The sequence below is a fragment of the Lynx rufus genome, unplaced genomic scaffold (assembly GCF_022079265.1).
Source record: "Lynx rufus isolate CCGP_SWC_20201006 ecotype Redwood Valley unplaced genomic scaffold, mLynRuf1.p SCAF_11, whole genome shotgun sequence".
Lineage (NCBI taxonomy): Eukaryota > Metazoa > Chordata > Mammalia > Carnivora > Felidae > Lynx > Lynx rufus.
In genome coordinates this window covers 62675308-62700103 of record NW_025814825.1, presented here as the reverse complement: position 1 = coordinate 62700103, position 24796 = coordinate 62675308, and the positions used below count along the sequence as shown (strand labels likewise).

The 24796-nt window shown below is 47.2% G+C and overlaps 1 protein-coding gene across 2 annotated transcripts in view; it reads left to right on the top strand.

Moving 5' to 3' along the window:
- DHX32 (DEAH-box helicase 32 (putative)) overlaps window positions 1–24796 on the top strand; it is a 53282-nt gene that overhangs the window by 4375 nt on the left and 24111 nt on the right. The window contains exons 2-6 of one of the 2 annotated variants that reach the window (XM_047073590.1): window positions 1731–1868; window positions 4731–4817; window positions 6787–7018; window positions 9820–10344; window positions 21663–21856. In XM_047073590.1, the coding sequence (XP_046929546.1) occupies window positions 10063–10344; window positions 21663–21856 (476 nt within the window). In that variant the 5' untranslated portion in view covers window positions 1731–1868; window positions 4731–4817; window positions 6787–7018; window positions 9820–10062. The remainder of the gene's footprint in view (window positions 1–1730; window positions 1869–4730; window positions 4818–6786; window positions 7019–9819; window positions 10345–21662; window positions 21857–24796) is intronic. The other variant, XM_047073591.1, reaches the window with a different exon arrangement.

The following is a 24796-nucleotide window of genomic DNA, read 5'->3' as shown; positions in this document are numbered from 1 at the left end:
AGGAGTGTGAGAAGTGCAGACGGGATGAGTTCAGTTCCTTTGAATGCCCATCTTCTAAACGGGGATGTCCCTTAACTAGTAGTTGGACATGTAAGTCAGGACCTAAAGAAAGAAGTCTGAGATTAAGGTAGAACTTGAGATGAAGCATTCAGTCATCGAAGCAAAAATATGAACGATTTTTCCCCCGGGAGAGGATGTGGAACGAGAAGAGAGAGTGGAGGATGGAACCCTGGGGTGCACGGTTATTTGACATGCGGTGGGTGCGGTGGAAGAACCCAAGGGGACGAAAGAGGCGTGGCCAAAAAAGGAAGCTCCAAATGTGGGAGGATTAATAAAACAGAATCCCTACTCTTGAGGGGTTCATGCATTGGCATTGCCTGGAATAATTCTCTTCTCTTCCACCTGCCATAGAATGCATGACACAGTTTGTCAAACTATTATTGGTTTATTCAAGTTACTGAAAAGTGACTATCCATTACTTTGTTAAGAAAAGACAATTTGCTGATATTTGTGGTTTTTCACAATCTCCATTTGGAATAATTCAAGCAAAACATAGCTTCAGGAGTTATGGTGGTACCCCAAACAAATCCGGTCTTTACAAAAAGGTGGGTGTAAGTTCCTTTTGTATTTGTTGGAGGTAAAATAACAATGTTAACTTCCTAGTGAAGGCTGCAGTAACCTGTTCTTAAGATTTCAGGTTTTACTAGATCTCACCCGTTTGCTCAGATATCTAACTAGACTGCATAAATAAGCCAAATTAATATTTTAGCAGACCTTTACTCAGATATTAGTTTCTAGAGTATTATTCAGTAAAACAAAGCCATATTGAAAGCATGAAATGGCCCAGTCATTTGAGATTCTAATAAAACCCTTTCTGAATTTGCATATGAGAAGTGATAGGTTGTTATGATACGTAAGTATTGATTGCGCTTGGGAGATCTTCCTGTATATAAGTCTAAAAAAACTTAAATTACCAGTGGAACGTAGGATTCTTATATTAATTGTGCAGGACTGGTTATTCAAGGTGTATTTTTTTTTAACTTAAAAAAAATTTTTTTTAATGTTTACTTAGTTTTGAGAGAGACAGAGACCGAGTACAAGCAGGGGAGGAGCAGAGAGAAAGGGAGACACAGAATCCAAAGCAGACTCCAGGCTCCAAGCTGTCAGCACAGAGCCCGAGGCGGGGCTCAAACTCACGAACAGCGAGATCATGAACCTGAGCCGAAGTCGGATGCTTCACCGACTGAGCCACCCAGGCGCCCCCAAGCAGTATTTGGAGTGAACCAATATTGAGTTAAAAGTGAATCATTTTTGAAATTGGCGTGTTTTTAAAGTCAGTTGATTTAATTTGCTTACTTAAGATCAAAACAAAGTCAACTTGTTAGAAGTCTGGCAGTAAAGTTTGTTTGTTTGTTTGTTTTTTTAATAAATGTTTAGCTTTTATCTCGTCCAAGAAAGGTTTCAAGTAGATGCTGGAAACCAAAGGGATGTGCTTTGGGGAGCTCCGAGCCAATTAAAACAAAAGCAAACAACGGGGTAACCTTCTAAAAGTCCTAGTAATGATAAGCCCATTGTGTCAATTAAAGTATAACAGGCCTGGGAGATAAAGTTTACATATTAAATATTTGTAACTCCACGTGGGTGATTACAACCATGGTTTTCAAACATCTTCAACGTTTTTCTTTCCGTAAGGGAACTGCACATTTTCTGTTGTATGGTATTTCTTCCAGACCACCCTGCCTGACATCCCCCATAGCGTCAAGTGTTTCTTCAGCCCACAGTGTTCCGGCGTGAGCCCGTGTTCTTGTGTGCAGTCCGGAAGCAGTGTGGCACAACGCGGTCAGGCCCCCGCTCGACACTTAACTGAGGTGAAGCTGAGATCAGACTTCCCGACTTCACGCACCTGCTCTGCCACAGACGAGCTCTTAGAAGCCGGAGAAATTAACAAAGCTCTGATGGCTTAAATGTCCCCACTTGAAAAATGGAAATAATAAAGTGAACCCTCATGGGGTCTTTAAGAGTGTAAATGAAATAGTCCATACAAAGTGTTTAAGTACCTAGAGCATCTGTCACCCAATAAGCATGCTCTATAAAGGCTAATTGATAGAATTATCGTCATTACCATTATTGTTACTGGTGCACCTTTAGTAGCAGTATCGAACCGTGCTTCTCAAAGTGTAGTCTGCGAACCGGTGTCCGTCCACAGACTGTTACTGGTCTGCAGTGAGATAAGGGGCTTGTGCCAGATGTCAGTAGGCTGTGGCACTAATCATACTGTTCTCCTGAGCTGACATTTTTAATAGCAAGACTTCTTCAATGAAGGAAGCAATGGGTTGATTTACATGCGGTGCAAGCTCTTTATGTTGCCACAAATAAGCATTCTGAATAGAATTGGCATGGAATGTTGGATCAGTGATCCTGTTCTCTAAAAAATAATAGCCTTTTATCCTGAAGACAGTTATTAGTCACTCGTAATGCCTCATTAACCTTCTGTGTTCTAAACATTATAATTATGGGTTACAAGGATATTGTTTATTAGTTCGGCAGATATTTATTGATCACGTCTGTACAAAGCCTTCTGTCTTATTTCATAGAATTGTAAAGAGGGCTTGGAAATGGATCTTGACTTTAGGAAGTCTGCCGTGAACCTAGAGCAAGAGGGCAAAGTGAAAATCCGAGTAAACGTGTTGAGCGCGTGTTCTGAGTGTTTGCATTAGTGTTACAGCTTGGTTCCAAAGATTCCGCATAGACAGAGGTCTCCTTTTACTACGCTGCTCCCGTAAATGGCCAGAATTAATACTTTTTATTTTTCAGCCCTTAGACTATCATAATAGAGATCAGAGCTCACTTTATCACGGGTAGTGTTTCTCCTAGGAGATCCCGAAATCTGGGACACTGGGGAATATCTGAGTTTGGGGATACAAATGACAAAAGCACAACTTATGAAGCTTAGTATTTATAGAAGATTCATCCTTAGGGTTTTTTTTTCTTTTTATGACTGGTTCTGTTTGATCCTATATGCAAATATATTAGTAATAAAACATTTACTGCTGTACAGAATACGAAGAGACATTAAATAGATACTAAACTATTTTTAAGGTTTCGATACAAACTAACACTGATTCTTCAAGAAAAATTCATTGGTCAAATAGGGTCACAACAGATTTGGGAGTCCTATAAAAAGAATAATTTTTTGAAAGGTAAGGGGTGTGTGTGTGTGTGTGTGTGTGTGTGTGTGTGTTCATTCCCTTTTCTCCCACAACCCTTTTTCTAAAGAGTGGACGTGAAAGGGACTGGCTGTAAATTAGATCACACAGAACAGACTATTTTCATAGACTATGGGAAAATGATTTAAAATGCTCAAGAGATGTTATTTAGTTTTTAATCTTAAGATTTTTTTATGTGAAAATGATTTATTGCCCTGCTTGCTAAGCCAGATCATAACCCCACTCTCTGTTCCATTCTGCCCTTTGCCTTCAACTGTTACCAGCTCTCCTACAACTTGATTCACTAATGACTTTAAGAAAATTATAATTTTTGGTATTAACAAATAGAGTAATATATCAAATTTAGGAGGAGAATTATAAAGAAAACCAGAAGTGTAAAACATAAAAGTTTGGGTTAAGAAATGACCGGGTGAGTTTGGCCCATGGCACTTAAAATAAAACGCCATCTCTGTAGCACATCGAGTCTCTGGTGACGTGGCCACGTCTCCTCTGTGAGCGCATCTGTCCCAGAACCTTCTCTCTCCTTTCAGGTACCAGCCACATCCTCCTTCTTTTAGTTCCTTGACCATAAGACTAAGTCCGCATGTCCCAGACCATCCGTGTTTCACACCCCGTGCTCTGCCTCGAGGGACGGTGAGCTCCCTGAGGACAGGACCCAAACCTGCCTGTTGTCTCTGTGGCACCACTGTGTCTACAGGACAGACACTTGGTGGGCCCCCAGGTACTGGCCGAAGAAGTGAACGAAAGACCAAAAATCTAGGCGTGGAGGATGAGAAAACCTGAGGACAGGGCGAACCTTTTAGATCATGAATAGTACCTGTAATAAAACAGATGTTAGTCTTAAAAGTGGAAGATCCCTGAAGAACAGAAAGCGATTCGGTCATTATCTGCTCAGCCTCTAATCGCTAACTGAGCACCCACTGTATGTGGGCTCAGACTGTGGAAATTACCCGAGAGGGTAGGTAGCGCTCCAATAACAGTCTGAGTAGAGAGACTCAAAACGTGGGGAAAGGATAATAAGCACAGATGGTTGAGTAGTTTCCTAATCCAGAAGGACGTTGCTCCCCAGTACTGGTCATCTCCGGGAGCTCTGAAGGTCAGGGGCCTGCCCCAAGCATGGTGTGCACCTCCATCCACTCAGGGCAGCTCGGCGACTCTTCTGAAAGGCTCGAGAGAAACCCACCTTCGGTGTGGAAACAAGAGTTAACTGTGGCTTGGGTGTGTGATTCAAGGGAAAACCAAGAGCCCGTACAAACGTTTCAGTTTTGGAACCTGGGGATTCACCAGCATTTCGGGCCAGAGCCTTTAGAGACCCGGAAGCCTAGTGACAATAGCTTGTCACCAGCATCTCGGCGTGAAATGAAGGCCCCGGCACATGGGAGGAACCAGATCCTGAGGCGCTTTGAAGGACTTTGTCCCTGACACAACGTGGGGCAACTTGGGAAGCTGAACAAAAATATCTCTGAAGTGCTAACATGATTCACTCAACCAATATTTACACAGGCTTAGCATGCGGACTCTGCTGTAGATGGCCGTGAGCAAGAGAGACACAGCTCTGCTGAGGGGTGCTGGCCTTCCACCAGAAACGAGGTAAACAGGTACAAATACATACCTTGTTAGACGGTGGTGAGCAAGAAGGGGCAAAAAACAAAGCAGGAAGAGAGGCTAGGAAGTGGGTCTGGGTCATGGGGGGGGTGGGTCAAAGTTTAGGGTGGCCGGTGAGCCCTCGCCGGGTGGGCGTGTGAGAAAACCTTCACGAAGAAAGGGTAGTAGCCATGGGGACACCTGCGGAAAGGGCCTTTCAGAGAGGGGAACAGCCATGACGTCCCCAGGCCCACACACGTCAGGGTGTCCGAGGAACACCGAGGGGGCCACGGGGCTAGAAGTGGGGGGAGCGAGGGGGGTGGTCGGAGGTGAGGGCGGAGCCACCAGGCCCATCAGTCCTGTTAAGTGTTTGGGGTTCTCCTTGGAGTCAGAGGAGCTGGGAAGCCGGTAGAGACTTTGAGCAGAGGAACCACGTGCTGACTTGAACGGGGTCGCTGCGACTGGGTTGAGGAGTGACAGCGGGGCTAAGGGTGCAAGCAGAAGGCCAGTCACGAGGCTGCTGTCGTGGCCCAGGTGACCAGCCGCTCACAGTGCTTGAGGCGTTTTGGAAGTAGGACTGACGTGATCGGGTGGTCGGGCAAGTCGCCGCAGTTAGTGGTAACTTACGATCTGACAGTTGTGTGGGTTAGAAGTCCATCAAGGTCCTCACTGGGCTAAGGCCGAGGGACCAGCAGGGCTGTGTTCCTTTCTGGAGACTCTAGGAGAGAATCCACTTCCTTGTCAGCTTTCAGAGGCCACCCACGTCACTCCTTGGCTCGTGGCCCTCCCTCCATCTTCAAAGCCAGCAACATGGCATCCCTCTGGCCCTTCTTCCATAGTCCTGTCTCCCTCTGACTATAACTGGGAGAGGTCGTCTGATTTCAGGACTCAAGATGACCCTGGATTCACCAGGATGGGCTCCCTGTCTCGAGTCTGTAGCTTCAGGACGTCTTCACGAAGACGGCATGCAAAGTACAGATTTACAGGTTCCAGGGATTAGGGATTAGGATGTGCACATCTTTGTAGGCAGGGGAATTTGAGATAAAGAGAAATCAAGAATAACTTCAGCATTTTGGGTCTGAGCCATTGAAAGGGAGGAAGTCGTCGAGAAGGGGAGGACCCGGTTTGTGGCTCTGGGGTAAACATCAGGAGCTCGGTTTAGGACGTGTTGAAATGCCTGTCAAATATCCAAGGTGGAGGTGACCAGTCGGTGGTCGAGCACAGGAGACTGAAGTTTAAGAGCCAGGATTAACAGGACCTATGAGTGAGAGTCCCCCACGTGTGGATGGCACTGAAGCCGTGAGACCGGATGAGACCACACTGGCCCTTTTAGATCTCCGTGAAGTCCTAAAGTTGTACATTTGAGAATTTGATCGGTGTGAGGAATATATATTTATAGTAAATTGAACACGGAGAAAAATGCAGAAGAGGAGCATTGAACTGTGAAACCTAAACCAGAGTTTCTCCGGACAGATTTCACGACCTTGTTTTACTTAGCCCCTTGCAAACTTTATCTTTCCGTTTCTGTGAACCGTATTTCTAGAATTACTGCACCAGAGCCAAGCATCTGAATGACTAAGATGTAGCTCCTCTTACATCAACTTCTGATTCTTTGTTGTTGAGGTGGTTTCGTGTTACGTTAGGTCTGTAGTATTTTAATAAGTACTCGTTTAAAAGTTGTAATAGACTCACTTCAAAGGGCGGTCCTTGACAAATTATGCAGTCCCCAGTTTATAGGTAAGATAGGTTTGAAAAGGAGCAAATTACCAATCTCTCAGATTCTTTGGAGTGCAACATAGTTGCTACTGGCAACAGAACAATTTTTACTAAATTTTATTTTGAGTGGCACGTAACCTACCATATTTGTCTTCCCTTACTTAGGATGGTATTATTAAATTTGCCAGAGGCCGAAACATGGATCTCTTGTATGTGTATTTAATTATATCCCAGAAAATATTGACACGGCTCATGTCAGTTGCAGGATAAATGCAGAGACGTGTCCTCCATCTTGAAGACTCAGCCACTGCCCCGTCGAAATCCCGAACTCCGAACTATAGAGCGGCGAGAAGTGCATCTGAGCAGTGAAAATAGATGTCACAGACTTCATAGCTTTGCTCAGACTTACTGGAGTCAACATAGAACCCTTTGAGGACTCGACCTTACAGGTCTTCCTGTCAAACAAGCCCAACTGGTTTCTAACATGCCAGGTAGGAGAGCAGGTTAGAAAAGCAGAGGGGGGCCTCACGGGGCAAGCTCACTGACCAAAGTGGGACGTGGGGACTGAATCTCTGCAGAAAAGTGGCTCTTCAGACCAGTAGTCTGGCCTTTGACCCGTGGACGCTTAAGGGAAGTCTGAGGACATCATTCTGTTTAGGAACTGACGTAATGGTGACCCTGAGTCATGAAGAGAAAGATCGTTTTAGTAGGCAGAGCCTTGGTTATCTGTTGCTGCAAGACGACAAACTACCCTGGAACGTAGTAGCTTCCAGGAGCGGTGACCCTGTGTTCCCTCTCACAATTCTTTGGGTTGACTGGGTTCCTGTGGGTGCTGCTTTTGCTGGCTGTTGTGTTGGCTGGGCCTGTGGGCATCTGGAGACCTGACTGGGCTGGAGCACTGTCCGTGGCTTACCCACATGACATGCCTGTGCTTTCTGTCAGCAGAAGCCCAGTTTTGGTCTCTTCCCAGTGGCCTTTTCACGTGGCTTGGGCGTCTCACCCAATAACAGCCGGCTCCAACGGGGGTGATTCAGGCATGTGAATACCTCGGAAGTGGTTCAGCATCACTTGACTGCCTTCTTGTGACGGCAGAGATTCACGGGGCCAGCTCAGAGTAAAGGGAGAGGAAATCGAGTCCACCTCTCCAGGGGAGCAGGGGCAGAGCATCTGCCGCCATCTTGAATTCACCGTGACAGAGAAATGGGTGATAGAGCTGTACAGCGTATGTGTGGTGAAGGGGCGAGGGGACCCTGAGGTCTCTAGAAAGATGACTCTTCAGAAAACTTGACTGTTCCCTGGGGGTTCAAAGCGCTCGATCCTTGATAAATGTGACTCTCAGTACAAGATAATTTCATCTTTAAGGAGTATTGTAAAACTAAGAGAGGCATTTCAGGGGTGTATATCTGGTAAAAATAATAGCTGTGCTTTTTTTCTTTTTTGAAGTAAAACAGTTCAGAAATAGTACCTCCAACAATCATCGGTCATGGCAACAATTTGACTTACCTGTCAAATGAGAACCCCCTAGAAGGGATTCTAATCAGAATAAAGCACAAGTTGAACATAAAACTAAATGTTAACTTCTCTTAAGCATTGGGATTTTCTGATTCTTGGATACCTTCTCAATGTTAGCTTGTCCTGTGATCTCAAGCCATCGTGTTTCTTGGATCTATTCTGTGCCACCCATAGGGGGGTGGCAAAGAGCTGGGCCGTTAATCCATATTACATTTGTGTTATTACATCGTTGTAACTCCAGTTTAATTTGGAAACAGTGGCTTCCAGAATGAATTTTGAAGAACTCTACCTTTGAGGAGCTCCAACATCCTTCCCCTCCCCCCCCCCACCTCTGGTTATTAGTTTCTCCCTCTTTTGGCCTATTTTTGTGTGAGTTTTAAAACTCTTGGTCCTGACCCCAAACGTATCCTTATGTGTGTGTCTCATGGCTGGTTTATTAATGGAGGCCCTGAGAAGGCACTCAGCAGGGGCTTCTGGAGTGTTTGACTGTTTCCCAGGAGCCTGGCTTGACCATTGGGGAAGCCTTTTTTATTATGTACGTTGAGGAGTTGGCCCTTTGAGCCCCAACAGTCTAAAGCAATAGTGAGGATAAATGGAGTGCTGTAAAAAGAGTAATTTCACTGACAGTATCATGAACGGCATTTTATGCTCTGCTCTTTTTTTACTTGAGTTTTTCTGACTTTTTCGTGCGTTCACCTGCTTAATGTGAAAAGACGCTTATTTTCAGCAATGTTGATTTGGATTTTTTTAAAAATCACTCCTGACTGGAAGATCACTTACCCGACAGGTAGGGAATACGTTACTGGTGTCGATTTGTCCTGGCCGGGGGAGTTTCTCTTGTTCGTTTAAAATAAATGTTTTCTTTTTATTGCCTCTTGAGTCTGACATTTTGGGCTGCAGACCCTGGAACCTCAAGAAACAGGCTTGAGATTTCTGGTTCACTTCCACAGACACGACCTTACTAATAAAAGCTAGTGATAGCCTCAAATGGAAAAAAAAGAAAAGAAATCCACCTCCCTCGCCTGACATTGTCAACTGGCACAGGCAGATGGAAAATGAAGTTTTAAAAAAATACTCTCTTTTAAACTAGAAGGTTTCTTTTTTTTTTTTAATTTTTTTTTTTAACATTTTTATTTATTTTTGAGACAGAGAGAGACAGAGCATGAATGGGGGAGGGGCAGAGAGAGAAGGAGACACAGAATCGGAAGCAGGCTCCAGGCTCCAAGCCATCAGCCCAGAGCCCGACGCGGGGCTCGAACTCACGGACCGTGAGATCGTGACCTGAGCTGAAGTCGGACGCTCAACCGACTGAGCCACCCAGGCGCCCCTAAACTAGAAGGTTTCTTAATTAAAAAAAAAAAAATAGAGACTGGTAACCAGTGTTAGGGGAACACCCCCTGGGCCCTGACAGTCTTCCCTGTTGCAGGGACCAGCGTCTCTCGTAGTGGCGTTAGAGACCCTGTGGTGGGGCCTAACGGCCACCGCATCCCCTGGTTGCTGCTTTTGCTGTCAGGGCCTGCAATCGAGGTCAGGCCGAGAGCACGAGGTTCAGCGTGGCACCGTCTCCAGGCCGGCGGGGAGGAAACCGCAGCTGCCCCAACTTGAAGAGCGAGCCTTGAATTATTCCTCGGCTTTCAAATAGGCCACAGAAATGACAGACAGTAGCCAGTTCCCAGGAAAGAAGAACAAAAAACCAGTTAACGCTTTTGTTTTGAACACCGGTGCTTTTTCTCCTGAACACCTCGTGTCTGATTTTCCTTCTTTGTTTGTCTGTTGGTAGCGTGGTTTACTGACTGTCATTTAACGTGCTCAAGAGTGCTTCGTGAGCCGGGACCGTAGGGGACCCAGCGGAGGCGACCGGATGCAGACTTGAGGCACTCAACTTGCCCGGACCGCGGACTGAAGTCTTGGCAGTTAGGACACCGGAGTCTGTGTCCGTGGACTTTCAACCCTGTTGGCGGTGGGTGATTGTCGGAGGAAGCCGATGTAGGATGCCAGCTGCTTAAGCTCCCTCTCGGACGAGATGGAAGAAAAAGAGCTGGAAGGTCCCAACTCTGTGTCCGAGAAGCGCTATTTCCCAGAATCCCTTGATTCCAGCGATGGGGATGAGGAGGGGATTTTGGCCTGCGAGGACTTGGAACTTAACCCTTTTGATGGATTGCCTTATTCGTCACGTTATTACAAACTCCTAAAAGAAAGAGAGGATCTGCCAATATGGAAAGAAAAATACTCCTTTATGGAGAACCTGCTTCAAAATCAAATTGTGATCGTTTCAGGAGATGCTAAATGCGGCAAGAGCTCTCAGGTGAGTAGCCGCTACGAAATACCATTTGCCTTATGTGGGGTACTTTTGTGTCGCTTAAGTAATTATAGTGTCACAGCACGGTGTTCAGTTTTAGTAATAATCTGGTCGTCTAGGAATTTGTCCGTGTCTTCCAGGTTGTCCAGTTTGTTGGCATACAATTTTTCACAGTATCCTCTGATAATTGCTTGTAGTTCTGAGGGATTGGTTGTGACAAATCCGTTTTCGTTTGAGATTTTATCTACTTGTGATTTCTCTCTTCTATCTGTTTCCTCTCTCTTTTCTTTTTGAGAAGCCTGGCTAGAGGCTTATCAATTTTGTTTCTTTTTTCAACAAACCAACTCTTCGTTTCATTGATCTCCTGCTCTTTTGAATTCTGTCTTGTTAATTTCTGCTCTGATCTTCATTATTTCTCTTCTTCTGCCGGGTTTGGGGTTTCTTTGTTGTCCTGCTTCTAGTTCCTGTAGGTGTGCTGTTAGATTTTGTATTTGGGATTTTTCTTGTTTCTTGAGATAGGCCTGGATTGCAGTGTAAACAAAACAAAACAAAGCATTAGCAATTCAGACACAGCAGTTGTGACTTACCTAGTTTTATTAAAGCCAGCTGAATAACAATTAATTATATGTACGTGGGTGTTGATTGTGTTTAGCGTACCACAACATTTTCTCTAGAATGGTAGATACAAATCCATTCAAATTGTTTCATTACATATCTTAAAAGATGTGATCGATGTTATTTGCTTGTCATAGACTTGGGGGTTAATTGCTCTGTTTCCATGTCCAGCAGTCTGATGATTGAGACATTTGGACATGCTTGTTGGTGAAGCTGGTTAAGCTCCAGAAATCCAACAGCACAAGAAAATTTTTATTTTCCAGACTATGAGAAATAAGGAAGTGGTCACGTATCATCCTGGCCTGAGGTCATACATTTCGGGATCTATTAGGGTAGATAGTTCATGAAAAATGTATCATGTCCAGGCCGCTGTTCTGCTTGAACTTCTAGATTTGATTTTAGTGGTATCTATATTTTACCTTTAAATTATAAAGCAAGCAGTATTTCTGTTATAAAATTCATGCATGGATTCTTATGAAAAATGAGAATTAAAATAGACCATAAAGATGATCTGACAGTGGCCCAGAGGGATTGGATAATTTGTCTAACTAATGTCACATACTTTTCTGAGTTGGAATTATAAGAGGACTTTCTACAGTACATTGCCGCATTCAGGTTGTTTGTTACCTTTGGGGCTTACTTGTTCTGACTTGAAGGGAGGAAGGCTGGACAATGGGTGGTTTTTCTTTCACTTAGCTGCCAATGTCAAGGGTTTGCTATGAACTGTTACTCGTTAGGGTGAGTTGTTGTTACAATGAATGCTTTTGGCATGTCGGCAAGAAGCTCCTGCTGAAAACTGAGTGGGTGTAATATTCCTGGTTACTGTGGACAAATGGCAAGTTGAACATTATTTAAAATTGGGGGCACCTGGGTGGCTCAGTTGGTTAAGCGGCTGACTCTTGGTTTCGGCTCAGGTCATGATCTCACAGTTCTCAGGGTGAGTTCGAGCCCTGCATCGGGCTCTGCACAGAGCCTGCTTCTGATCCTCTGTCTCCTCTCTCTCTCTCTCTCTCTCTCTCTCTCTCTCTCAAAAGAAATAAATGTTAAAAAAATTGAAAAATGATTTAAAGTTGTTATTTTGCAATAGCTCAGATTTTTAGAATAAGTTTGCAAAAATAGGACAAGGATTTTCCACATGTTGTTTACCTAGCTTCCCCAGATGTTAATATTTCACCACATTTGCTTTACCATTCTCTCTCTTCCCATACACACCCACACCTACACACACGCTCACACACACATACACACCTACAGACACGCACAGTTTTTATTCTGAACCCTTCCAGCGTTGATGATACGAGGCCCTTTGCCTCCAAATCTTTCAGCAAATATTTACCAAAAACAGAGCACAGCCGCACTGTAATGATCCAAGTCAGGAATGTAAAATTGACATTTCATGATTCTCTAGTTTACAGACTTTCAAATCTCATCGATTTTCCCACTGATGTCCTTTATTTTTATTTATTTGTTTTTTTTAAATATGAAATTTATTGTCAAATTGGTTTACATACAACACCCAGGGCTCATCCCAACAGGTGCCTTCCTCGATGCCCATCACCCGCCCTCCCCTCCCTCCCACCCCCCATCAACCCTCAGTTTGTTCTCAGTTTTTAAGAGTCTCTCATGGTTTGGCTCCCTCCCTCTCTCACCTCCTTTTTTTTTAATGTCCTTTATAAAAAAAAAAACATTTTTCCGGTCTAGAATCCAAAGTACATTGCACTCAACGGTCATTTCTCTTTAACCACCTATAGTCTGAAAGGGCTCAGGTTTTCCTTGTCCTTCCTGACCTTGACATTTTGGAAGAGTGTCTTGTAGGACATCCCTCAGCCGGCGTCTGTCTGATGTTTCCTTAGGATTAAATTCCAGTTGTGCGTTTGCGGCAAGAAGACCGTGGAGGTGCTGTGGCAGCCTCCTCGATGCAGCCTCCGCGGAGGCATAACGGTTCTGTCCCTGATGCTAATGAAGTTTGGTGCCTCGGTAGGGTGGTGGCTGTCTTGTGCTTCGCTGTAAAGTCACCATCATTCCCCATCCTTGAGGAGGTGGGGAGATGCGGGGCGCCTGGGGGCTCTGTCGGTTGAACGTCTGACTGCAGCTCAGGTCGTGGTCTCACAGTTGGTGAGTTTGAGCCCCGCATCGAGCTCTCTGCTGTCAGCACGGAGCCTGCTTCCGATCCTCTGTCCTCCCCTCTCTCCGCCCCTCCCCTGCTTGCTCGCTCTCTCAAAAATAAATAAAACAGAAAAAAAAAAAAAGATGTGAGGAGGTTCTCGTACCCACTGCCTAATTGAAGAGGTAAAACACCGTCGTTCTCAGAGGCTGCCTTCCCCATATTTTACCCTCTTTCCTCCACGGAGTAACTTGGATTCATTATTTCTTGCTTTTCTTTTTATAGACTTACCATATTTTTTTGGTTATGAGCACTGTTATTCTGGTTAGCCAGTTTTCACTTTTTTTTAGATTTATTTATTTTTGAAAGAGACAGAGCACAGGTGGTGGAGGGGCAGAGAGAGAGGGAGACACAGAATCCGAAGCGGGCTCCGGGCTCCGAGCCGTCGGCACAGAGCCCGACGCGGGGCTCGAACTCACGGACCGCGAGATCGTGACCTGAGCCGAAGTCGGACGCTTAACCGACTGAGTCACCCAGGTGTCCCCAGGTTTCACTTGTAAAGGGACATATTATTGTGCTCTGACACCAGCCCGTCCTGCCCAGGTGTTACTGACATTCATCCACAACAGTGGCTCTCTAACTTGAGCCTATCAGACTCACCTGGAGGCTTCCTAAAACCCACCTGCCATTTCCCACCCTCCTGCCAGGCCTCAGTTTCTAGTCCAATAGGTGGGGGGAGGGGAGCTGGCACAGTTAACAAACCTGCGGGTGATGCTGGCGGTCTCGGAACCGAGCTTTGAGAACCACAAATGATCCTGATGCTTTATGGCTGGGCTTCATTTGTTTTTTCCCTTTGAGGGTAGCCCCTTGCCTGAATCTACTGCAGTTTATGTATCCTTTCTCCTGATGATGGGCATTTGGGTTGCTTCCGGGGTTTTGCTTTTCCCAAGTGTTGTGACGAGCATTTTGCATAAGTCTTCTGTGAGATATTTTCAAGAGTTTTTACACAATGGAATTTTTAAAAAGTCAGTGTTTCACTTAAAAAAATGAAAGTGGGGCGCCTGGGTGGCTCAGTCGGTTGAGCGGCCGACTTCGGCTCAGGTCATGATCTCACAGTCCATGGGTTCGAGCCCCGCATCAGGCTCTGTGCGGACAGCTCGGAGCCTGTAGCCTGCTTCGGATTCTGTGTCTCCCTCTCTCTCTGCCCCTCCCCTGCTCATGCTCTGTCTCTCTCTGTCTCAAAAATAAATAAAAACATTAAAAAAAATGGAAGTAAAAGATACAGGAGGCAATTTGAGACCACGTAAAGTACGCTTCTCGTCACACGTGCACCTGCTGGTGTTACTATCCTCAGATCACTCTTTGACAGTAGGACACTGGTGCCAGGTGCCAACCAAAGTGGTGACTTTTCTAATTCTGATATTCCTTCTACGTTTAGCGTTCGGAATTCTTCTGTAAAGCTAAACTTCCTCTTCGTTGTTTATTTGCTCATTTATTCGTTTCAATGTGGGCTCATAAATTCTTTCCTTATTCAGTACTGAGCCCATTTATTTTGTTGCGCGGATTATCCCCGACGTGGCCTGTGGGATGACTTCTGCGTCCTTCTGACGGTCCCCGTCATTCTTGGCGCGTTTCTTTGCTCTCTGGCCCCATAACACGTGACAGGCCCATCTAGTGTGTTCCCTGTTTCAGTCTTAGAAATAGCCATTTTCGGGGCGCCTGGGTGGCTCCGTCGGTTGAGCGTCCGACTTCGGCTCAGGTCACGATCTCGCGGTCCGCGAGTTCGAGCCCCACGTCGGGCTCTGTGCCGACGGCTCAGAGCCCGGAGCCCGCTTCGGATTCTGTGTCTCCCTCTCTCTCTGTCTCTCCCCCACTCATGCTCTGTCTCTCTCTCAAAAATAAATAAACATTAAAAAAAAAAAAAGAAACAGCCATTTTCCTCAGGGAGCCCTGGTCCCTTTAGGTGGAGAACTGTACTTAGAAACCAAGATCTGGGCACCAAGTGGCATTGCCATCAGCTCGTCGTTGCTTCCAGGCCCCGTCAGGTAAGAGAGCTAGGAGGCAGGTGTGTGGGTATGTGTGCCACCTCCCCGTCACCCCCTGTAACTGTTTCTCTGTCTGTAGCTCTATTTCTCTGCGTTTCTCTCTATTTCCGTCTTTATTTCTGTCTCTCTGAGTCTCCAAAACCATGAATTCGTGCTGGTGCCTCTGATGCCAGTTCCAAAAGCACAGGGCTCTCTGTGGCCCGTCTTGCTGCCTCTGAATAACTCCCTTCTCTAACCTTGAGGAACCTGCCGTGTGATCACAATACGTGGTATCGTTACTTGTTCAGTCCTGGAATGCACGCTCCGTGTAGTTTCAGAATTGCTTTAGCCCACTCTTTTGGTTAGGAAAACACCAAATATATACCCGCTGAGTTTTCTTTTAGAATTTGCGACCGCTAAAGGCAAGACTTGTCACCCTACACCGTGGAATATGGTACGTCGATAGCTAGCAATGGTCTCTCGTGCTGTCTTCGACTTCTCAACCGTTTTCACAAATAATGCTTGTTTTCTGTTCATCGGGAAGTCGGTGTGTATCTTGGGGTGAGAGAAATCGAAGTAGCATGGGAAATCTAAATAGATGGGAAAGTGGGCCTGTTCTAAACCAAATTAAGTATCGGGAGCATCGGTTGTTTTCTCGGTTCTGGAAACAGCCCGGTTATTTTTGTTAGCTTCCGAGATGATTTTCTGGTTCCTCAGAGTTTCAGCCTTTCAAACAAGAGTTTGTCTTTAGACCCAAGCCTTCTAAAGAGGACCACAGACATTTTGCAGGGTCCGAAAAATTCCATCTCTCTCCGGTGCGGCTGGCATTTTGTGACTGCCCGAGGGAAAATAGGACAACCTTTCATACATTTATAGGACCTTTTCCTATTGCCTTTTCTGGGGGCAGCTTTATGAAAAAGCCCGACAGAGAACGAAATATTTTTAGAACTGTCTCTTCTCTTTGCTTCTCGCTTTCTGGCTTTTGTCCTGAAATTTCCCAGGAAGTGGACGAGTTAGTGAGGGGAGTAAGCGTGATGTACCTGAGATTTAACCTAAATTCAGAAACTCTATGGTATAGAACATCTCCACCCCAGTAACTGAGCAAACTTGTCCACCATTTTCTGCTGGTACATTCTACCTGTGTTCACTCACCGTCGAGATACGTACAAATTATGGTATCCAGGGACGTGTGACATTTAATTCAGCGGGGGACCCACTCCTCACTAGTGTGTCCCGACATGGTGGGTCCCCTGGGGCGGCCTTAGGAGCGTGCTCAGGGGTGGTCACTTTGCGGGAATGTTTCTGTAGGGATGCATACCTTGGGGTGAATCGGAGGTCCTCTAGGTGCCTTTCAGCTCTGGGTCCCTATGATTCTGGCACCGGAACAAGAGTGAGCGATCGGAGCCATGGCTCTGGCTGCGCCTTCCGTGGTCCTACGGAGCAGAAGGGGAACCAGGCTGTCGCTGACAGGTGAGTGACATGACCTGAGGGCTCGGAGGCCTTCGGGACTAGGCTATATTAACGGGTAGAGCCGTGTCTGGCTCCCTTCATTTCTGCATGTGTCCATTCGATGAGGTGAGACCATCTCTGCCAGCGGGTGGGAGGACAGCAAGTGCTCCACGGATGTAACTCACGTGGCTGTCTTCTCGCCACAGTGGCAGCCGTGGGCCCGCACACGGATGCCGCTGCCGCTGCTGTCCTGGGCCTGCCGGATCGGGCCCCCCGAGGACCCCGGGTCCCGGCTCTCCCAGGTCCAGCCACCGGCCTCCGCGCCTGCTGCCTGGAGAACAGAGTGCCTTTTCTTCCCTTTGTGACTTTGTACAGCGTAGAAGTCCAGCTACTAACTTACGTTGATGGAGCCTTGAGGTAGATTAGAATCTGGTTACTCAGAGGACTCCTTTCGCCTAGTCTCATGCCGCACCCGGGCCAGCGTCCCGGGGATCTCCTTGCAGGCAGGAGACGAGAGCCGGGGACGCACGTTCTCACCGCGCACTGCGGCACTGATGGCCCACCGCGCCCGGCCCAGAGGCGGCCCAGCCGGGCTCTGGGACAGAACGGAGACGTGCTTCCCGGCTCGGGCTTTCACACGTGTGGCACGTCACGCAGTCCGGGCAATGGCATTCAAAACCTGGGTTGAGGGAGTTTGAAACGGTTGTGCGGTGAGTTCAGAATGAAACTATTTGCAGTCATAATTTCCAGTAGGGCGAGTTTCTAGACCAAATATATGAATTTGGGTGTTGTCTACTGCCCACACTCCCAGATCAATCTGTAGATGGGTTTATTTTCTTTTCTTCTATTCATGTGTCAGAGGGGCAGTTTCCTATTTTGTTCACCAGGTTGCACAGCTTATGCCAAGTTCTAAAAGGATACTTAAGGCACACAGTGGCCTAGAACTCAGTGTTTCTCTCTGGAAGGAGTAAAGCCAAATGATGGATGGAAGGGTGCAGGTACTTAAGTGCTCCGAGTTCTGGCACTTGCAACTTAGATACGTTCTTAATACTGGGGGGGGGGGGGTAGGGGGGGTAGGGGGACTCTCTCCCACAGAGAAACAGTGGAAGAGAGAAATGAAATCTCGAACAGGTGCATACTTCGCTGGTAAGAGGCTAAGGTATATTAGGACAAAGCCAAAGCCACTTCCCAAGGATCAGAATCCGGGCAGGAACGGCACGGGGTTTACTGTAGGTGCGGGCGGCGGGCGGGCAGGCCCTGTGAAGCGGTCTTCTTGGCGTCCCTTGGAATCATGAAATGTCCACAATTTGCTAAGGCACCAAACCTGTCGACGAGCCCTAGCTGGCTTGGAGTGATCCAGAATGTGTGTAGGACCAGAGAAATTGTACACAACGGGCCAGATGATTCCCCGTTTCCTTTCCCTTGGCGTGTCCGTCACTCACTGCTGCTCCCTGCGTGTGGCTGTTCCCGAGGGGGCTGTGCGTGGTCCGCAGTCAGAGCCACGTTTGGGGGGGTTCCCTGCAATTAGCCACGACTTGTGCTCATCTAGTCACTGGGCCGTGTCCGCAAACGTCCTTACATTAAGCACAGTGTGTGTGTGGTCAGTCTTGCACTCTTTTTTATTGTTGTTTTTTTTTTTTTTTAATTTTTTAACATTTATTCATTATGGAGAGACAGAGCATGAGCAGGGGAGGGGCGGAGAGAGAGGGAGACACAGAATCCGAAGCAGTCCAGGCTATCAGCACAGAGCCCGACGCGGGGCTCGAACTCACGAACCGTGAGATCGCGACCTGAGCCGAAGTCGGACGCTTCACCGACTGAGCCCCCCAGTTGCCCCAGATATTTGTTTCTTCGTCTGCTAGTGAGTACTGCTCAAGCTTCCTTTGCAGTTAACGTCCCTTGGTTTTATCACTTCTCTCCCATGCTGAGTTCTGAGTCCAGGACTTTTCCCGTCCTTCTATTACGATGATACCCTTAACTAGCCATCCATCCAAATATTTATTATGTCTGTTATGTGTCAGGTCCTCTGCTAAGTATTGGGGAAATTATGAACCGCACATGTCCAGCTTAAGGATTCTCCAGTCTGGTGGAGAGACAAAAATTCAAACAACTGGTTTTAATACAGTTTTCACAAGAATGCTGTGTAGAGTCTCAGCTAGCGACCTGGAGAGTGGATCCCGACATGAAGGCAATGAGGTTTTAAAAAGTAAGGGTTTGGTAAGAATTTAAAAACTATTTGCTGGGGAATGAGGGAGACAGAAAATTTTATGTGAATTCCCTTTTAGGTGACCTGGGATGGTGAGCAGTTCAAGGTAGAGTATACAGAACCGTGGGCTTTTGAAATACTTCGGGGGCACCTGGGTGGCTCAGTCGGTTAAGCATCCGACGCGTGATTTCAGCTCAGGTCACGATCTCACGGTTCATGGGATGGAGCCCCACCTCGGGCTCTGTGATGACAGCGCAGAGCCAGCTTGGGATTCTCTCTCCTTGTCTCTCTCTGCCTCTGCCCCCCTCGCCTTCTCTCTATTTCAAAAAAAAAAAAATTTTTTTTTAAATAAATAGAAATAAAATATTTTTGGAAAGTGTAAGGAATTTGTTTATTCATCAAAAATTTATTGAGTAAAATGACTTGCAATTATTTGGTGACCAAGAGAGACAGCCTGTGGTCTCCCAGGGCTAGCTCATGGTCCAGCGGGGTGGGTGGACACCGGGAACAGCCCAGGAGCTGCAGGACGTGTGAGCCGTGTGTGGTCTTGGGTAGCACCCTAGAGGGTCTTCTGCCTCTGGGGGGCGCGGGCACAGTAAGCATTGTGGAGAAAACGTCCCAGGAGCTTAGACTTGAAGGGTAATTCCTCTGTGCAACCCATTTTATGGAGAGGAAACTGAAGCTTAGAGAAATTGTGATTTACAAATAACCAACTAGCTGGGGCACCTGGATGGCTCAGTTGCAAGAGTGCACGATGCCCGATCTTGAGGTCGTGAGTGTGAGCCCCACGCTGGGTTGTAGAGATTACAAAACAAAAACAGAACAAGCTAGTAGCAAACCAGACCTGGAATGCTGGCCTCTGGCCCCTGTAGTGCCTTGTTTTTTCCTCGTGTGCCTTGATTCTAGATTTCCTGAGGCTGGTACCTTAAACATTCATCTTCCATAGGACAGAGTGGGCACTGAACCCATTAATTACTGATTAGTTTTCGACCTGTTAACAAGGCTGACCCCTATCTTAAATGGGGGAAGTACACTTGCAGTGTTGACGGTTAGGGATTTGCAGTGCACAGCAGTGGCTCATTTTGGAGTTACTGATGATTTCTGGCTGAGTGTCAAATTACAGTGAGGATTACAATCTAAGAGTTCTATGACGGGTCTAGTAAATAGCAAACCTCAAAATAATTAAACATGTGAAAACCTCTAAAGATCTTAGATCTATTTAAAAGCACTCTCAGAGTGGCGCCTGGGTGACGGTCAGTTGAGCGTCCAACTTCGGCTCGGGTCATGATCTCGCGGTCCGTGAGTTCGAGCCCCGTGTCGGGCTCTGTGCTGACCGCTCAGAGCCTGGAGCCTGTTTCAGATTCTGTGTCTCCCTCTCTCTGCCCCTCCCCTGCTCATGCTCTCTCTCTCTCTGTCTCAAAACTAAATAAATGTTAAAAAAAAAAAAAATTAAAAACACTCTTAGAATGATCTGTTTTAAAAACACATGTCACGGGGCACCTGGGTGGCTCAGTCGGTGAAACATCCAACTCTTGATTTTCAGCCCTGGTCATGATCTCATGGTTCAGAAGTTTTGAGCCCTGTGTTATTTCTGTGCTGACAGTGGGGAATCTGCCTGGGATTCTCTCTCCGCCCTTCCCCCAGCTGGTGCTCCCTTGCTCTCAAAGAGATAAACATTAAAAAGAAGAAAAAAACATGTAACAAAGTATTATTTATTGATAGCACCTCAGGTTATAGCGTACAGATGAAACAGGTACTTTCTTTTTTATAAAATTTTTTTTTAATGTTTATTATTTTTGACGGGGAGAGAGAGAGAGAGAGAGAGAGAGAGAGACAGAGCATGAGCGGGGGAGGGGCAGAGAGAGAGAGGGAGACAAGAATCCGAAGCAGGTTCCAGGTTCTGAGCTGTCAGCACAGAGCCCGACGTGGGGCTCGAACTCACAGACTGCGAGATCATGAGCTGAGCCGAAGTCGGACGCTCAACTGACTGAGCCACCCAGGCACCCCGAAACAGGTACTTTCTTTTTTTTTTTTTTTAATTTTTTTTTTCAATGTTTATTTATTTTTGGGACAGAGAGAGACAGAGCATAAACGGGGGAGGGGCAGAGAGAGAGGGAGACACAGAATCGGAAACAGGCTCCAGGCTCTGAGCCATCAGCCCAGAGCCTGACGCGGGGCTCGAACTCACGGAGCGCGAGATCGTGACCTGGCTGAAGTCGGACGCTTAACCGACTGCGCCACCCAGGCGCCCCGAAACAGGTACTTTCTAGTATACTACTTCTCGCACAAACGAACTTGATACAGTAAATGGATTTTTAGTGTAAATGACTCAGCAGCAGCGTCGGAATCGACTCTTTGCAAACCTGGATGGAGTGGTTGACTAGCTCCCCGGGCTCATTTTACATTGCATGTGATAAATGCTAGTGTACCTTAGCTTCTCTTACCAGGGATATGTTGAGGCTTATTTGGTTATTTTGTTACGGCCATTTAGGTTTAAATGTAAATGCTTTAATTTGGAGTCACAGCGGTGCTATTTAATATTTCCATTGTTTAAGACACAGTAGTCGATACCAGAAGCCATAGGTCTCATGGAGCTTTCTTGCAACTGGAAGAAAAATTAATCTTTTCAGAAACATAGCTGAGGTTGAAAATGTGTTTGTTTGTTTTTAACTTTGCCTTTTATTTTTATCTGGTTTTTTTTTTTTCGTCTCCCCCCATCTGGAAGTGGTCAGACTCTCACAGCCCCTGCAACCTCGTGTTTGGTCCTAACTTTATTCAGTGATTTTCCAGGAATCACCCTGTGCCTCAGTGTCCCTAACCCGGGTGCGTTGCAGCCCCGCCGCACGACCCGCGGTTTCCCTGGCGGAGCAGAGCGCGAGTTCCTTCCCGGAGGAGGCTGATCCCGTGTCCTCTTTCCCCGCTGAAGGTTCCCCAGTGGTGCGCCGAGTACTGCCTGTCCGTCCGCTACCAGCACGGGGGCGTGGTGTGCACGCAGGTCCGCCCCCAGAGCGCCGTGCAGCTCGCCCTGCGGGTGGCAGACGAGATGGACGTGAACATCGGGCACGAAGTCGGCTACGTGATCCCCTTTGAAAACTGCTGCGCCAGCGAGACCATCCTGAGGTCGGTGTCGGGGTGGGGGGTGGGGGGTTGCTCTGCTGTGCCCCCGCCTCCACTCCTCCCACGTCGCCCCGTAACCCGCGGGGGACGGCCACGACCTTGTTCGTTTGGACCCAGAGACCATCCGGCGTATGCTTCTCGAGCTCCTCCCCGGGGCGGGTCGGTACCAGTTACCTGGGTTGACATAGTCCGTGTGGTTCTCTGTGTGCCCTGCGCTTGGCATGCCCACGCCTCTTCCGGGCGGGGCGGATTCCCTCCAGCCGCGAAGGGTCACCTCCTCCAGGAAGGCTTCCCTCCCGCTCCTGGAGTGTCAGTTAGAAAGCTCGGTCCTTGCCGGACTCTCCTCGATTCCAGCCTTCCTCGTGGCAGGTTCGACCGGCGTTCTCCGGGCCGCACTTGTCGGAGCCTCCCCGGTTCCAGAGAGTCTTCTCAGCAGCCACCACAAGTTGCGGGAGGGGGACCTCTTCTTATCTCTACTTATCGGGAGATACCCTCTGCCCCGGGGGCTCCAAGGGCTTGGCACACAGAGGAAAAGGGACAAGAGAAAGGATAAGTGGGGGGAGAGCCCTCCCCTGAGGCCGTGTTGCTCAAGGAGTTTTGCATCACAGCCCACGTGGAAAGTAGTTAGCAGCACCTCAAGGACACGGTCAAGGCTGCTTGGCCATCCCGTGGGCTTCGTCCCAGCCAGGCGCAGCCTGGACGCTCCGAGGGCCTGGAGACCAGTGTGCTGGGAACAGTGTATCTGCACACCTGTAACTCCTTTGTGGGGCCCACGGTGGGGGAAGATCTGCCCCGGCAGGGAGGGGGTACACGCGGTGCGCCGTGCCGTGCCGTGCCGTGGTATGGGACAGCCGTCCCGGCGTGCTCCTCCTCGGACTCCCCAGCATCTCACGTCAGCAAGTTTGCCAGTGGAAGGAAGGAGCGGTGCCCTCCCCGAGCCAGCCAGAGGGCCCTGATCCTCCAGTGGAAGAGTCTGGGGACTTCTCCCGTTCAGAAAGCCCGTGTGACTCATTTGCGTGCTACTGAGCCGCTTCCCCTCAAGTGTTTATCTTCAAAAACAGAGGACGCAGGGCGTCAGGCTAGTGTTAAACCAGGAGGGATCTTTCCGTCAACAACGCTATGACTTGAACTTCTCGAAGATAGGCTGGTCACCTTCTGCTTTGATAGCCAGGGCCTCAAATTAGTACCTAGGCATAAACTCTATGATGCAAATGGTCTGTAAACGATACAGATGAAATAGGTAAAAACCTCCCTGCCGGTGGCAGACAGGGCAGGACCTACGTCCCCGAAAGAGTAAAGGGTCCCTGACCTTGACAGATTGATTCTTTACCCTTCACATTTTGAAGTGGCCTTTCACATGCTCGCGGTAGTAATTAAAGGACAGCTCTGACTATATTCTAAAGTTAATGTATGTATTTTTATATCTTTAATGCCATCTGGACTCTGGAAACGTTTTGGCAGGGACTCTCGGTTACAGTTACTTCCAAAATGAAGTATTACAGTATTTTTATCTTTTATGGATCAAGTGTAAATTTAATTAAGTTTTTTTTTTTTTTTTTTTTTTTAGAAAGCCATGGAGATAAATAATTTTGGAGAAATCGAACAATGTTGTCAGAGCAGGTGGAAGACCCATCTCCCCGTTTAAACGTCTATTATGTGTTGGGACGTAGCTTCTAGGGGATTATTTTATGGCAGAGCCCCCGCCCCCCAAGCATTCAATCCTGGCGGCCGCACGAAGAACGACAATTTATGTTGACATTTGTTTCGTTCTTACGTGCATGTAGCATTCTTTCTGGAAAGTAGCTCTCGGCTGCAGGGGGCTGAACTGCAGGTATATCCCGGAGGTGGATGGGAGTTGGGGTCCCACTTTGGCCCCCTTTTGCTGCCTTTGCTGGGGGGGCCCGGCCCTCACATTGCCTCTTTATCCTCACTTGGCAGTTTTTCTTGTTGCTGGGAGACCGCTCTTTCTTTCCCACCCTGACGACCGCCCCCTCCCCCGGCCCCCAGCCCCCAGCCGGTGCGGTGTCAGCAGATACTCTGATTTGTGGCTAACAGAGCGGGAGTGGCAGCAAAGAGGCCACAGCTAGTGCACAGCCCCCTCTGATCAAAGAAAGCAATCCCCCATTTTCCCCCTCGGTTTTCCATGCTCTGAAAAGGAGGCGACGTGGCTGTCAAATGCGTGTCTCTGCCACTTGCTCACCTGAGCCCCGCACAAGCCACCGAACCTCTCTGTGCTTAAGCTTCCCCGTCCGTGAGATGGGGTGCCCGCTCTCCCTGTTCACAGGGGGGCTGCGGGGGCAAGACGAGTTCACGCGTGTGACCGACACGCGTAAGCCCCTTGTCCATGTTCGCGACTTTCTCATTACAAAGGTAAATTGGAACCAGATTCATTTCCTTGGACATCTAATTATAGCCATAATTTTTAATAAGCTCAGAGTGAATGGCTATTTGAATGAGAGGGTTTAAGGTTAACTACCGATTACGGAAGGCAAGGAAGGTCCTGTGTTTGGTATGGTCTTTTCCACTTGTTTGTAACCCCTTAGTATCTAATCATTTAGGTAGGTAATAGACACTTAGTAAATACAATCTTTATGCCTACCACTGTCTTCCCCCCTCCCCCATGTTATATGTAACAATTTAGTTCTTCTTTAGGCTTTTTTGGTGGCCCTTTTTGAAACCGTAGATATACCTAAATATTATATACCTAGAATAGTCTTTCTGAACTATGTAGGAAGATGTTCTGTAGAATGACACATAAATTTCAAATATGGACCCTCTAGAACACAGGTTTTAAAAGAATTACTCAGATTTTCATTCAAGGTCAAATTCAATATATTTCATTTCAGAAACTAATAAAACTTTTCTAGATTTCATTTTTAGCCTTCAGGAGTTTTGTATTAGGAATTTAAATATAAACTGCATTTGATGAAACTTTAACAGTGT